A 15430-nucleotide genomic window follows, 5' to 3' on the forward strand; every position below is an offset into this window, starting at 1 on the left:
TCCGAAACCAAAAAATTCTGAGCTGAAAAAGATTTCAACATCGAAGCCGAAGGATCCAAAAACCCCTTCGAAGGTTCTAGAGCACAAATCTAAACGTCGCTTGGACCCGAAAAAATCGGCGCCGAAAGCGACTAACAAAGAGGAAGAAGTTTTTCGACCGGATCCCATTGATCCGAAGCAAAAAACACTCCAAGTCTACCACAAAACAGGACATGTGGTTAATGTTCCACACAAGAAGAGGAAACTTGACACCCCTAACATCCCTGAGATGCCTCCAAAGAAAAGAGACTGTGCTACTTCACCTCTATGACCCTCTTCTCCTGTTCTTCCTCCTGAACCTTTCTCGCCATCACACACTCCCATAATTTCACCATACTCCCCACCACCACAGGATGATGATTTAGGGGGTGGGGGAGGAACAATGACCCTTTCACTGATCCTGAGGACGACCCAGATGTACCACAGGACGATTGGCATGTTTATGATTACCCAGTAGGCCCTCCAGACCTCCCAGACCCCGATGCATACCCAGCAAAGCCATCTCCCCCAGATGACAATATTGGTTTTAGCCAGTTTATAGACAGGGCTGTCCAGTACCATGGTGTTCAAATGTATTTGGACCCTACAGCGGAAGACTTCCTAATAGACACCTTTGCACAGTCACAAAAAACTGTGCAAACTTTACCAATGGTAAAAGGCGTCATTAAACATGCCACAGCCATATTCAAAGACCCTGTAAGGGCTAAATTCTCAACCCCAGAATTGACAAAAAATATAAACCTGCTCCCAATGATCCTACCTACATCAAGGGTCAACTACCTTTTGGATTCTCTAGTGATCACCAACGCTGGAAAACGTGCCAACTCTCAAACCTCCGGTGATGCTCCACCTCCAGACAAGGAGTCTAAATTATTAGATGCTTCAGGCAAACGAGTTGCTGCCCAAGCAGCTAATCACTGGAGGATAGCCAATGCACAGGCATTACTTGCCAGGTATGATGGGGCTCATTGCGAACAACTAGAAACCCTATTGCAGCATTTGTCTCATCAATACAAGACCCAGGCCAATGATTTAATTCAAGAGGGCAACTTAATAACTAATTCATCATCAAGTGTGCCCTTGATGCAGCAGACACCGCATCCAGGTCCATTAACACTAGTGTGTTACTGAGAAGTCATGCATGGTTGCGCATCTCTGGCTTCAAACAGGAGGTACAAACAACTATCCTCAATCACCAATTCAATCATGAACAACTGTTTGGCCCAGCTGTGGATACAGCTTTAGAAAAAATGAAAAAGGACACGGAGACTGCTAAATCCATGGGAGCATTACAGTCTCCATCCACACGAGGTTCCTTTCGGCACTCCTTCTATAGAGGCGCATCCAAAAATATCAGTGCAGACACTGCTTCTTCTTCATTCAAAAACCCCACACAAACATCCCCCTAACAGAGGATATTTTAGAGGTGGATACAGATGGAATACCAACAAAGGAAGAGGCCGAGGTAACAACAATACTCGCTCCTCTCCCTCTAATAAACAGAGACTTCCCTCCACTCCCTCCAGACCATTCCACTCCGGTCGTAGGGAGACTCTCACAGTTCCTACCTGTCTGGCAATCCATCACCAGAGACAAGTGGGTAAGACAAATTATCCAGTATGGTTACTGCCTGGAACTTACAGCAACTCCACCCAATATACCACCCAAGCAGCGCCCAATGTCCACGGAACATCTGACACTCTTCAAACAAGAAGTTCTTTCACTGCTTCAGAAGCATGCAATGGAACCAGTCCCCATACAACATCAAGGAACAGGAGTTTACTCCCTATATTTCCTAATCCCCAAAAAGAAGGCACCCTAAGGCCAATAATGGACCTCAGACCCCTCAATGTCTACATACAGTCAGATCATTTTCACATGATCACTCATCAACAAGTCCTTCCACTGCTTCAACAAGGCGACTTCCTTGCCACACTAGATCTCAAGGACGCATACTTTCATATTCACATACACCCTGCTCACAGAAAATAACTAAGGTTCACTCTGGACGGCCAACACTATCAGTTAAAGGTCCTTCCATTTGGGGTGTCCACAGCACCCAGGGTGTTCAAAAAGTGCCTTGCAGCACACTTGCGAAGAAAACAAATCCATGTATTTCCATACCTCGACGACTGGCTCATAAAAGCCAAGTCATACCACCAGTGTGTTAACCACACTCATCAAACCATTCAGCTGCTACACAACTTGGGGTTCACAGTAAACTACACCAAATCACATCTTCAACCATCCTACATACATCCGTATCTAGGAGCCACAATACACACTTCCAAAGCTCTAGCAAACCCCAATCCAGGAAGGATAACCAGTATGCAAACCATCTCCAAGTTTCAGCCGCAACACTCTCTCCAAGCACGGGTGTTTTTGCAACTCATAGAAATGATGGCCTCTTGCATTTTCACTGTACCTCACGCAAGACTTCAGATGCGCCCTTTACAGGAATGCTTAGCACGTCAGTGGAACCAGGCTGAAGGTCAACTTACAGATCTGGTGTTGGTGGACAGCCGCACACATCGCTCTCTGCAGTGGTGGAACACACAAAATCTTTCCAGAGGGCGGCCGTTCCTAGAGCCAGTTCCACAGATAGTTCTAACAGCAGACTCATCACTCACCGGCTGGGGAGCCCAACTCCTAAACCACACAATTCAGGGCAGGTAGACCACTCAACAAAAACTGTTCCGCATCAATTACCTAGAATTACTGGCAATGTTTCTAGCGTTAAAGTCATTCCAAACACATCTCTACAAAGCTGTGCTAGTTCGCACAGACAATATGACAGCAATGTATTACATACAGAAACAAGGAGCAACACTCTTTGCAACTGTCTCATCTAGCGCAAAGTATATGGAGATGGGCCATTCCACAAAACCTATATCTTCTGTCAGAACATCTTCCAGGTGTGAACAATCAGATTGCGGATCTGTTAAGTCGTCGGACTCAACAGATACACAAATGGGAACTTCATCCGCAAGTTCTTCAACCCTTCTTCCAGAGGTGTGGCCCACCAGACATGGATCTGTTCGCCACACATGCAAACGCAAAATGCCCAACCTTCGCCGCCAGGTTCCCACACCCGTTGTCCAAGGGCAATGTGATATGGATGAACTGGTCAGGCAGATTTGCGTACGCTTTTCCGCCACTCCCGCTCATTCCACTAGTAGTACGCAAGCTCAAACAGTCTCTCAAAATGATCCTAGTTGCTAAAACATGGGCACGGCAACCATGGTTCACAACACTACTCGAACTCTCAGTAGTTCCACACCAAAAATTACGTCTCTCCCCAAAGCTGCTAACGCAGAACCATGGAGAGATAAGGCACCCAGATCCAGCACAACTGAATCTAGCGATCTGGCTCCTGAAATCCTAGAGTTCGGTTACCTCAACCTCCCACTGGACTGTATGAACATTATTAAAGAAGCCAGATGCCCCACTACTAGACCTTGCTATGCAGCTAAATGTTAGAGATTCGTCATTTACTGCAATAAGAACAAAATTGACCCATTGGATGCTTCAATTCAAAACCTTATCTGCTATTTGCTACTCCTACAAAGATGCAATCTGGCCTACTCATCCATACGATTACATCTGGCTGCCCTTGCAGCCTACCTACAAAACAGACAACATTTGTCATTGTTTAGAGTGCCTGCTATCAAAGCCTTTATGGAAGGCCTTAAAAGGATAATTCCACCCAGACTGGCACCCTCTCCAGTGTGGAACCTAAACATTGTTCTTACTAGACTCATGGGTCCCCGATTTGAGCCTTTTTTCAAAAATGCGTATTACAATTCCTTACATGGAAAGTAGCTTTCCTTGTCGCAATCACCTTTCTCAGGAGAGTGAGATCCAGGCTTTAACCATACAAGAACCATTCTTACAAATACATCGTAACAAGGTGGTTCTTAGGAAAAATCCAAAATTCCTTCCCAATGTAATCTCTGCTTTCCACCTTAATCAGTAGAGTTGCCAGTATTTTTCCAAAATCCTGATTCTGTAGCGGAAAGGGCTCTTCACACGCTCGGCGTCAAAAGAGCTTTACTTTACTACATAGACAGGACTAAAAACTTTAGGAATACAAAGGAACTGTTTGTAGCTTTCTCTCCACCTCATAAAGGCAATCCAATTTCCAAAGTAGGAATTGCCAGGTGTATAGTAAAATGTATTCAAATATGCTATCACAAAGCAAAACGTACGTTAACAATTCCCCCTAGAGCACATTCAACATGCAAACTAGCTTCCATGGCATTCTTAGGGAACATTCCCCTAGAAGGCATTTGTAAGGCAGCAACATGGTCTACAACACACACCTTCACCAAACACTATTGTGTAGATGTGCAGGCAAAGCAACAAGCTTCTGTAGGCCAAGCTGTTCTTGTGTCACTTTTTCAAACCACTGCAACCGATACAGGCGACCACCGCTAGGGGAGACACTGCTGTACAGTCTATGCACAGAGTGTGAATTCTGCAGCTCATATGCCACGAACGGAAAATGCTACTTACCAGTATGCATCTGTTCTTGGCATGTAGAGCTGCAGAGATTCACACGCCCACCCACCTCCCCGGAACCTGTATCTGTTCCAGTGTTATCTTACTTAGATACATTTTCATGGACATCTTTCTGTTTATTACAAACTCCATTTCCCTTCATGGCGAAAAACAATCTGAGGATGGAGTCGATGCCCATGCGCACTATCGTCCAAGGGAGGAGTCACCTATCTCGTGACTACAAAAGACTTCTTCCAAGACAACAAGGTGCAAGCATCCGAGCCCAACAACAGATGGCGATCTATGCACAGAGTGTGAATCTCTGCAGCTCTGCATGCCAAGAACAGATGCATTCTGGTATGTAGCATTTTCCTTATTTTTCATTCACTTTAATTAGAATCTTGAGAATTGGGCCTGTTCTACATTTTTAACCACATTTAACTAAATGATTATGCAATTTGCAGTTGTTGATGAAGCCAGTTTTTTTAAATAGGGAGTGTCACATAGTCCTGTTAAATATTCCCACTTGCATTAATAACGAGATAGAAGTGTCTGGCTGAGCATTGTATAGGTAAAGGGTGACTGAGAAAATTAAACAAGTTTATTAATTCTGCATTTGCTCCACTGCAGACTGACTAATCCATTTTATAAGTTATTTTATGTAAAGCTGACATTTCAACAGATGCCTCCCTCTAGGGCTGGCATAAACTCATTTAAAACTTCTTCAGTCCTTTTCCTGTTCTCTGAGGAATCTGCTCACAACGCCATACTAGAACTCAGAACAGTTTACTTATACCTCGTAGGTAGAGTTTTGAATGGTAAACGCCTGTTGATGATGAACTTCATAACGTATCAAGGAGGAATGAAGTTACATCAACGTTCCAAAGAAGAACACCATTAGACTTGGTTCCACTCTAAAATCACTACTCCAGACAATTCCAGTCCATACTTTACAAACAATTCCTAAACCCTGTAAATAGGAACAAATTCAGTAGGTTGGTTTGCCACTCGACACATTAATTGTGTTACATTATGAATTGTTTTTAAGTTTCATTGCCATATATGTAGGTATGGTTAAAATCCTTAGGACAAATAGTGGAAAATATATTTTGCACTTATCCTCCTCCTAAAGTTCTACTAAAGAGAGTGGTTAAGTTGTATTTCTTCTTCATAATTTTTCATATTTATTTTATTAATTTGTATCTATTAAGTATCTACAGTGTGTCTGGGGATTTGAAGAATATTTGGAGTCCTTTCCCTTTTGACACATGCTACCAGGAAGGGAATAAATGGAAAAAAATGTTAGCAATTGCCCATTACAGAGCATAATGCTTATTTTGGTGGACAGAGCCTGGAGTCCCCCTTGGGATCACCCGAGGCCCCCATAGGGGTGCCCCGCCCCACAGTTTGAAGACCCCTGCCCTAGGGTGTTTACGAAAGTGGTGTCAGCTGTCGCTCCCAAGGTTGAGGGTACCTTGATGACTGTCTGCTAAAGGTGAGCTTGCTGCACATCATTCATGTACTACCTTCGGGTGACTGTCAAACTCCTGGCATTGTTGGGTTTCACCATCAATGATCCAAAGTCCCGCCTGAGTCCATGCAATGAATACCTTCATTGGGGCAAATTTGGACACTGAGGCGGTCAGAGAATTGTTTCCTCTGCAACAAGCCATGGGCTATTTAGGAAGTGTCCTCAGTGTTTTGGGAACAGTCTTGGGTCTCAGTGGGGATAGCTTTAAGGTTTCTTGGTCTCCTGTAGCCTCCTTGTTCCAAATACCAGGTGGCATGTGCGGGCACTACAGTGGAACCACGAGTTTCAGCGGATCCACTATCAAGGCTGCTTCTCTCACTCCATCCACATTTCGCAAGAGACTGCTTTCGGATCTTCTGTTGGGCAATACAGATGGCAACCCAACCTATAGCAAACCACCCTCTTTTCACCCCTCAGACTTAACATTGGTGACAGGTGCATCACTGCGGATTTGAAGGCAGCCATCTGAGGGAAGTGACAATCGGAGGCTTCTGGCCGTAGTGGAGAGCCAATTCCACATCTGTTTTTTGGAGCTTTGTGTGATCAGTTTGGCTCTGAAAGCCTTCTTACCATCCATCAAAGGGAGGTTGGTGCTAGTCCTCATGGACAACACTGCTGCATATATGCCAATAGACAAGATTCAGACAGAATACTCCTGATTTTTGAAGCCAAAATAATTATTTTATTTTAGTTGTCTCAACTGAAATTTCCGTTGCTTCAATTGAAAGCAAGCAGTGCAGAAAATCTATTACTCCGAATATCATTTTTGTTCCCTCCCAAATTTTCTACTCGCCTGTTCTCAAATGTTGGCAAGTATGCTAGTGACATGTGGGACTTCATCAAGCTGGGCTGGGTAGAGTCTGTGCCAGGAGGCCCTACGGTTCGGGATGTGGCTGGACCAGCAAAATATCTTTCTGATTACCAATCACCTGGTGGGGGTCTTTGAATTTCAGGACGAACAAGCGTAGCAGATGTCACTTGGCAGATCACAAGTGGGCTCTGCACATAGTAGTGGTGCAGGGTGCCTTCTAGCAGTGGTGAATGAGTTGGCTAGATCCTTTTGCACTTGAGGTTCTTCTAAGCATTCATTAGGAGATTCATAAAGGCTAGACAAACAGGGTGCTTCTGTAAAGATTCACAATGCTACCTTCCTGTCTTGGATTCTGAAAGAGATAAAAGTAGCCCAGAAAGAAGACCATCTAACTGCTCGGAACTGGGCCAGGAGAGTGTGGTACCCTGAGCTCCTGAGCAGCTGAGCATTTGTCTTCCAATCAGGCTACCACTTTAGGAGTAACCTCTCTCTCGGCAACAGGACAGTGCGGTGCATCAGTCTTAAGCAAACTCCTACACACATGGAGATTAAGCTGCGGAAACTGAATGCAGTTGAGTTTCAAACTGATGTTGTTCTTGTGGCCAGACGCCCATCTACAAAGTGAATCTATTAAGGGTGCTAGGAGAAATTTGTTGCCTTGTGTGGTGTCTGAAATACAGACGCCTTACAAGCCAGACTTTGGTGTTCTTATATTTGTCTCCTAATTTCCCACCAAGGTATTGACATTGGTTTATGAAGGGTTTTCTGTCAGCTCCCTCTGCCTTTGTGTTCACCGGACCATCAATTCTTGGTTAAGTGACTCGCTGTGATGCGTTTTATTAAATGTTTGACCCACATTTCCCTCCAAATGGTTTGTGATGCCTCATTTGGACCTGAATCTGATCTTGACATTTCTTATTTGCATGCTTTTTGAGCTGTTGCACACCTGCTTCTTGAGGCTCTTAATTTTGAAGAAAAAGTCCTTTTTTTTTTTTTTTTTTTAAATTGCCGCCGCTCCGTAAGCGGCATGGGGCTGTTGGTGCAGCTGCCCTACACCACCTTCTTTTAGATCAAATTGGTGCCGAGAGCCCGGTGGACTTCTGCCATATTCAGGACTTCCATTTATGTTGGCCAATCACTCATCACTCTGCCAGTGTGTTTTACCCTGCATCATCCGCCAAAAGAGGAATAGGAGCTTCGTCGTCCAGACCCCAAGAGGGTGCTGAGCTTTTCCATAGACCGCACAAAGGAACAACCTGTGGATGGTCAGCTCGGTCTACAGTAGGTTCTCTCCAAAATCTGAATCCCACCTTTGTCAGAATTTTTTTATTTATTTTTAAAACTTTATTTTTGGTGTTTTTTACAACAGATATTGCAGCAGACATAAATACGCAGACATCCTGTGCACAGCCTTTAAGATTCCAAGGCCAACTTTTTGTTTACATTCAATATTACAAGTGACCATGAGGGATACTTCAAAGCCATCAGCCATCATATTTATCAGTGAGCAACAGCGTGGGCTTTCATCCGACCTGCATCCTCGTACTACACTCCCCTTTCATTTGCCTCTGCATCCATGCCACTCTCATTGGGTTCATTATCATTCTGCTCACTCTCCAACTCATCTGGGTTGAGGACAGAGTTGCGCAGTTCTCTCCATTCAGTGAGGTCTGCCTGGAGCTTATCTTTCCGATTTAGTTTCATATGTTTACTCCGCTAAGGCCCACTCCCTCACATCCCTGGGCCATGGTGCCAAGTCCTGGCTTCTCTGCCCCATCCAGGTTATGGTTACTCTGCGCCTGGCCGGGACCATCATCAGCTGCAGCAATTTTAATGCTATTTTCCGTTTGTACTTTCCCACTCTAGTGCTGTAAATATTGTATTTATATTATCAGATCTGAGTTAATCATTCGCCACCCATCAATTTCATAACCTGATCTTTGTTTCTGTTCGAACTGATATTTGATCATGTACCATTGAATGGCTACTATGTACATGCTTTTTTGTCAGTGCTTTTGCTGCCATTGCATTACGCAATTTAAACCCTAACAAATCAGATCAGGTGTTTGCTCTTGTGATTGAATGGTCACATACGCAGAGAACAAGTAATATAGTAGCAGCATGAATTCTCACTATCTGTAGCAACCTTCAAAGACTGCTTAATGTACCATTGTTTCCACAGACTCTCCATTCATTGAACATGTTTTCTTTTTATTAATGCAAAGAAATCAAGTCAGGTTTTGGACTGGATGGGAGAATGGGAAATCAACTTTATATAATTGCCTAGTGTATTATTTTTTCCTTTAGATGTGAAAGTGTTCTTGTTGCCTCAACAGCATATTTTGCATAGTGTCTACTATTTGGAACAATTAGTTGTGAAGGCAACTGCATGTTATTATTTTCCTTTCTTTCCTATAACAGGGCAATAAACGTGTTTGTAAGTGCCAACCGACTAATTCATCAAACCAACTTGATACTCCAGACCTTCAAAACTGTGGCCTGAAAAGCTGTACATGAAAAAAGCTGTAATTTTCAATGGTGGGAAAAAACTACCTTCATCTGTAAATTTTAAAGCTTGGACTGTATAAATTATCAGTTCCTTTTGAGGGACAAAATGCAGAATGTTGAATGGGATTATTGCCAGCTTACACCATATTTTTGTAAGATTTATTGTAGCTTAATCATAATCTCACTATGAAGATTTTGCATCACTTTTTGCTATTATCATTCTTTTCAGAATTATAAGCCAAAAGAATTTACGCCTTAATGTGTCATTATGTAACATTCCTTATAAAAAGTGTAAATATTGGTGTTTTGTTTCTGACATTTTAACTTGAAAGCAAAGAGCTGCAAGATTATGTATTTAACAATATTTGGTGGCAAATATTCAATAAATAGTTTACATCTGTTAAATCAGCTTTTTTTCCAAATGTTTTGGGGTTTTACATGTGCAGCACAAGGGTACATACAGAAAGAGGGAACTGTAATAAAATACAGCAAATACAATTCCATTGTCAAATATGTGAACAATGTAAAGTATCAAGGTTGTGTAAAATTAAGGAAAGCACTGCAAGAATAAAAAGGGACACATTTATTCTGTCTTGAGAGAGAATGATATTGATTGGAACTTTCAAAATGAAGTTAATGCTACTGATAATTTGTTGTAATATGCAGTGTATGCAATATTGACACCTAATTTATTATTAAACAGAAAGGGCTCTATTTTCTGAACTTTAATTATGGTCACACAAGTTACCAGATGTGTTTTTAAAAATGGTGATGTTCTTTTATAGAGGGATTATTTTGGTTGTTTGGCCAAGCCAAACAATGTGTGCACTGAGAAAGTTTGCCGGGACATGTTTGTGCATGTGAAGTCCTCTATTGTTTCCTTGAGGAAAAAGTTTCAAACTTAATGTATTATCGGTATTGTGGGAAGTTTTTGCTTTGAGACTTTGTAAGAGCGGCGCCACGTTCTTCATCTCTGAGCATCATGCTGGTGCAGCAGATGGTTGGAATAGTTAGGCTAATTCCTTTCTCTGTTCTGGACAGTAAGACTTGTTTAAGGACAAGAAATTAAGGTGCTGGGCAATTGTGAGAAGAGGTACCAGAGAAGTGTAGGTAGTAATTGGTTACAGAAAATAAATTTTAAAGACCGACACACTGTTTTATTTTGCTCCAGGTATGAAGTTTAGTACTCCATGGGAGATTACAATGAATACTTAAGGGCATCTTTCACAACATTTTAAGATAGACAATCCTAATTTTCAGTTATAAGTTACACAGCATGTGCATTCGCACAGCACTTGTTCTTGGGTACACCTTTAATACATAGTGCAGATCACGGATCATATTTTTTTTCTTCTGGCGTCTCAGGAGAACGTAACAGATTTTGAGATATTTCAGACTTTAATCTATATTGAATTGAAATACTCTTTTCCTAAAAACTTGTCTCAGCAAGATTTTGACTGCCACATTATCACCATGTGTTATGCTTTGTTTTTTAGGGTATTGTCACTATCTTATTTGGGACAGGCCCATAACAGTAGGTACTCTGCATATTGAAGGAGGTTGCTGCTGCAGATATTTTTACCTTAATTATAATTGCTTGAATTTTGATTGTGCCACTACAAACTATGCCTTTTACTGCCCATTTATATTCAAACTTCACTGTATGCCTTCACCACTGGTGAAACCTATTACCATCCCCAATTCTTAGGAGCACCATAGATTGAGGAAGGCTTACAGTTAAGTCCTCTTCTTATATGCATAGTTCGCCATAGGTTTAATAGCTGTTTGATTAAGAAGATCCATGGGATAGTGTAATGAATGTCACAGAGAGGGCATATGAAAGCAGAGTTCAGTACCTGCGTTCAGAGGACTTTTCCATTCAAATTGCGACACATACACTAGAAGTCCTGGTCTTTCAATGGGTACAACTGATCAAACGTGATGAGAATCTTCAGATCATAAGGCCAGAAACTGAACTAATACCCATCACGATTGTATTAAAGGAATACAGGTAATGTAAAATTAAACTAGTTTCATCATATCTCAAAATAAATTGAAATGTAGCTAGGGGAAAAATAAAGATCTTGTGATCAAAGACTAAATATCAGTCCACTTTTGTGTTTCACCTTTATTTGAAGTAGCAGTACTCCTCAATTGAATTACCTAAGTTGCAGTTCTTTCCCAACTCTTCACCTGCATCTGATCTGGCATCTACTTTATTTAAACATTGTGTTCTTGGGTTAGACCCTTGGAAGTAAACCACACACACACACATCTGTGCAGTCCAGGACTCCAGCTGTTTTGTTTATGATGGCTGTGATATAGACATTGACCAACTTAGTGTCTTTCCTCCATCATAAAGAGAGCCTTTCAATATTCCTCTACAGCTAGGAAGCGTGCAGCCACTTCCCACTACAGAACTCTGCATTACTTTTACTATGTATTCCCGAGCCTGGCACAATAGAACCTTAATAGGTTAAATGCCAGCGGTAGGTTTTGCCTTCCTAGGTGCTATTGGATTAACGTGCATCCTTTCAGGCTTTTATTGGCATGATTCTTGACATTTGAATCATAAAAGCACAGTCCAAGGTGTATTCTGGTTTATAATACACAAGCTATTGTTTTTTTTTTGTTTTTTTAAAAAGTTTTCTCAGCTAACATCGCAGGAAGTAATTCAACCCGTGTGTGTGTCTCTGTGCATATTCTGATGCCTCGTTTATTAAAGGTGCTTTCTAAAACCTGAATTGCACTATGATAGTGCCATGATTGTGCTGGTAAATTGATATCAAGCGCCTGCAACTCTCCTCGGGTGGTAAGCAATGAAAAGTACAGTCAGTAACCCTACGTGTACATCATTGTCCCACTAATTCTGATTGACATAACATTGCTCACAAGCACCTTCCTGCTATGGTGGATGCGTGCACGCACATTACTAGTTTTGGGCTGGTTCAGTACCTTGTAGTCAGCCCAGAAGTGTCCCTGCGTTGAAAGTATATATGAGGTTTACGACCATGCATCCTGGAATGATCATCGTATGCTTCTGAAAACTGCTTCATAGTTCTTATTATTCAGAAGTGTCCAGTTACCTGTGTTGGGGTCTTTGGTTCACCACAGGTAACGTTTCTGAGTTTTAGTGCTGACAATTCAGTTTTTTGTGGTCAACATGGATTCTAGGATACCTCAGTCTCTTGATCATGAAAGTAGTGTTGTAGAGCATCGAAGCACTGCACTGAATGGATAGGTAAGCCAAGTAGAGGTGCTTAAAAAAAAAAATAATTTTTAAGAGCACCTTAAGAGCAGCGCCTGTTGTGGCACAAATATTTTATCAGTACAAGGAAGTGCTATCCTAAGTTATAGGGATCATGAAGCACTGTACCCTTGTTAAATGTGTAAGGTGGTAATGATCCTAATGTGTTGTCTTATCTCATGTGTTTAATAAACCGATCTACCCTGTTGCTACTACCCTCCTCCGGTAGTTGTCTTTTTATGTTTTACTTGAAGGTATACCCAAGATAAAATTCAGTGTATCTCCTTGTTGATAATTTGGTACTGTAAGTGTGAGTACGCTGAAAAGTAGCCCTCATTTTTTAAAATAGTTACTGGTGTAGTGTTCCATGTACTATATAAAGCATTTATATATAACTGTAGTCCACACTGAGCCATTCATAAAGCGATCAACTGGCAATGATTAATGCCTAAGCAGCTGAAAGATAGCTTCCTCATGCACATATAGGTGGGTAGCTAAAGATTCTCAAAGTAGTTTTATTTTAGCAGCATCTAACATTCTTTTACAGTTGGGAAACCGTTTCAGTCCTGCACTGCATACTTGACCTCAAATTAGATTACTGTGCTAAAGCATTAATTCAACTAGAAACAAAACGTTGTAGCTGCCTAACTTAGTGTTACAGACAGTGGAAGTATTTTCATATGTTAAACCTGCAGTTTCTAATTTCCTGCCAGGAGTAATTGGATCTTTTTTATGTTGCTGATATGTTTCTCATGCTAGTTCTTTTAGTTTGAGGGTGGGCCAGTGGCTGACTAGAAAGTAAAGTTGCACTCGTTTCAAAATCTGTTGAACATCTTTGCCATTCTGAGTAAAAATGTCTTCAAAAAGCACAATATGTCTGATGCAATAACTACTACCACATATATAAGTTCATTTGATGTATTGATAAATGGATTGTACGAAATGTTACATTCACTTTCCTGTTACAGTGATTCTCTTGATCATATTTTCTTAATTCTAATTTTGTGTTCAGATGTAAAGTAAGAAGGTTGCTTATCGCAAATTCGTATCTCAGCAGATGTAATAATGTTGGGCTTCAAACATACAGCCTGAAATGTCTGTAACTGTCAATTAGGTGAGCAGTGAAAAGACTTTGCACCATCAGAGATCACAAACATTACCCCAGAGTCATACTCTACTGTTTACTCTTGTGGTGTGTATTCTGAACTTGTTCTAATGGAATCCAAAGTCTCTTCCTCCCAAGCAGTCATTTGCAGACCTGATATATGTTAACTTTAAGGACTACTGCCTTTTTTTGTTTCCTGGAGATCAGACCCCTCTTTCTTTGTCCTCCAGCTCCCAAAACGTCTCCCTCTTAAATCTATACCTGGTATCCTTTCTATTACTTATCTGCCCTTTTCTCCTCCCAGACCATACCTTTGCTCTCACATACTGGTGTGAATACCTCATTCATGATATAATGTCTTCTCCACCATATGATTGTCTTGTGTTTGCCTGCCAGCCATCATTTGCATTTCTCATCCACAGCGGGCAATGGACTTAAATGTCTATTGCTTCCTAGGTATGGTTATATAAAAAAATTACATCTGTCTAGCAATGATTTCCCCGTGCTCAGCACCTTTAACTGCTATGTTAACATCAGTAGACAAAGTGCTGCTGTCTTCCAGAGCAGGGAATTTGTTGCTTAATCTGCCACAATGACGTCTTCATCCCTCAAAATTGGTTATTCTCACAGCTCATTGTCTCTCCTCCACTGCCCATGTGCTCTTAAATATGTTGCTTCTCTTCTCTGCAATTTATGAAAGTGATCATTACAATGCCTAAAGGATGGTAACAATTTATTGATCAATTCTCATCTTGAGATTGTTGGAAAAAGATTAAACAGTGGTTAAAACACTATATTCAAAATATGCATGTGTTAACTACTGTTAATGTTAAAAAGAATGAAGTAAACACCAGTTTGCTGTGCCGTAATGACTGCATGATGTTTCTTAACTTATTTTCTCTTCTGCCTTTGCAATCCTCAGTGGCATCATACCATTCTTACCCTCCTTTTCCCTCCTTTCCTTTCTATCCTTGCAGTTTCTTTTCTCCACAGCTTTTAACGGCAGGAATATCTCTTGCGGTGTTGCAGTAGAGGAATATGCTGTTTTGTTACTCAGAATGATCTGCAGGTTTGCAAACACAGATTAGATTTATATTATTTGCCAATATTTATCAAAACTTGACCTTTAAGTTGTTGACTTTAGAGCCCTGTGTTGTTATGCTAGGCTTTTTCTCTACAAACGCTGAATAGATATTGTGCAAGGCTCTTATGTGCAGCGTAAGGGCCTTAGATCATTGCTATAGGGAGATGGGCCACAACCTGTAATCTCTCTGTGAAATGTATGTACTGTATATAAAAATAAAGAAGCATTTTTACCAGTTCAGACTGTCTGCTGTCTTTACCATAATTAGACACTATTTTCATCAAATATTCCTGATGATAGTGAGGTGAGAAAAATCCTAATTCTTTTGCAAAAGCAGTTTCTTCTCAGCTATTCAGTATCTGCTTCAAAGAGCTCTATCTCAGCCACCTGTTTTGACTGTCCTGGCTTCAATCACCCTGCATTGATTAATGCCACAGAAGCACCTTCTTAAGTTGTAATATTATCAAGCTCAAATTATTATTTTTTTTTTTTAAAACAAAAGGTGTAAAGCTGTAGTTAGCCTCCAGAACTGTAAAGCTGAAAAAGATAGGATGGTCGGGGGGAGGTGGGGGGGGGGGGGGGATTTACTCATAGAAATACAGTTG

General features: G+C 41.3%; 1 protein-coding gene across 5 annotated transcripts in view; it reads left to right on the plus strand.

Annotated features, from left to right (window-relative positions):
- The window catches only part of PDCD10 (programmed cell death 10), a 145924-nt gene extending 130859 nt beyond the window's left edge, over positions 1–15065 (plus strand). For all 5 annotated transcript variants that reach the window (XM_085635175.1, XM_085635178.1, XM_085635176.1 and 2 more), the window contains one exon: positions 9303–15065. In XM_085635175.1, coding sequence (XP_085491301.1) covers positions 9303–9384 — 82 coding nt within the window. In that variant the 3' untranslated portion in view covers positions 9385–15065. The remainder of the gene's footprint in view (positions 1–9302) is intronic.
- Positions 15066–15430: the final 365 nt, after the last annotated feature.

This window comes from Triturus cristatus, chromosome 11, assembly GCF_964204655.1.
Source record: "Triturus cristatus chromosome 11, aTriCri1.1, whole genome shotgun sequence".
Taxonomy (NCBI): Eukaryota; Metazoa; Chordata; class Amphibia; order Caudata; family Salamandridae; genus Triturus; species Triturus cristatus.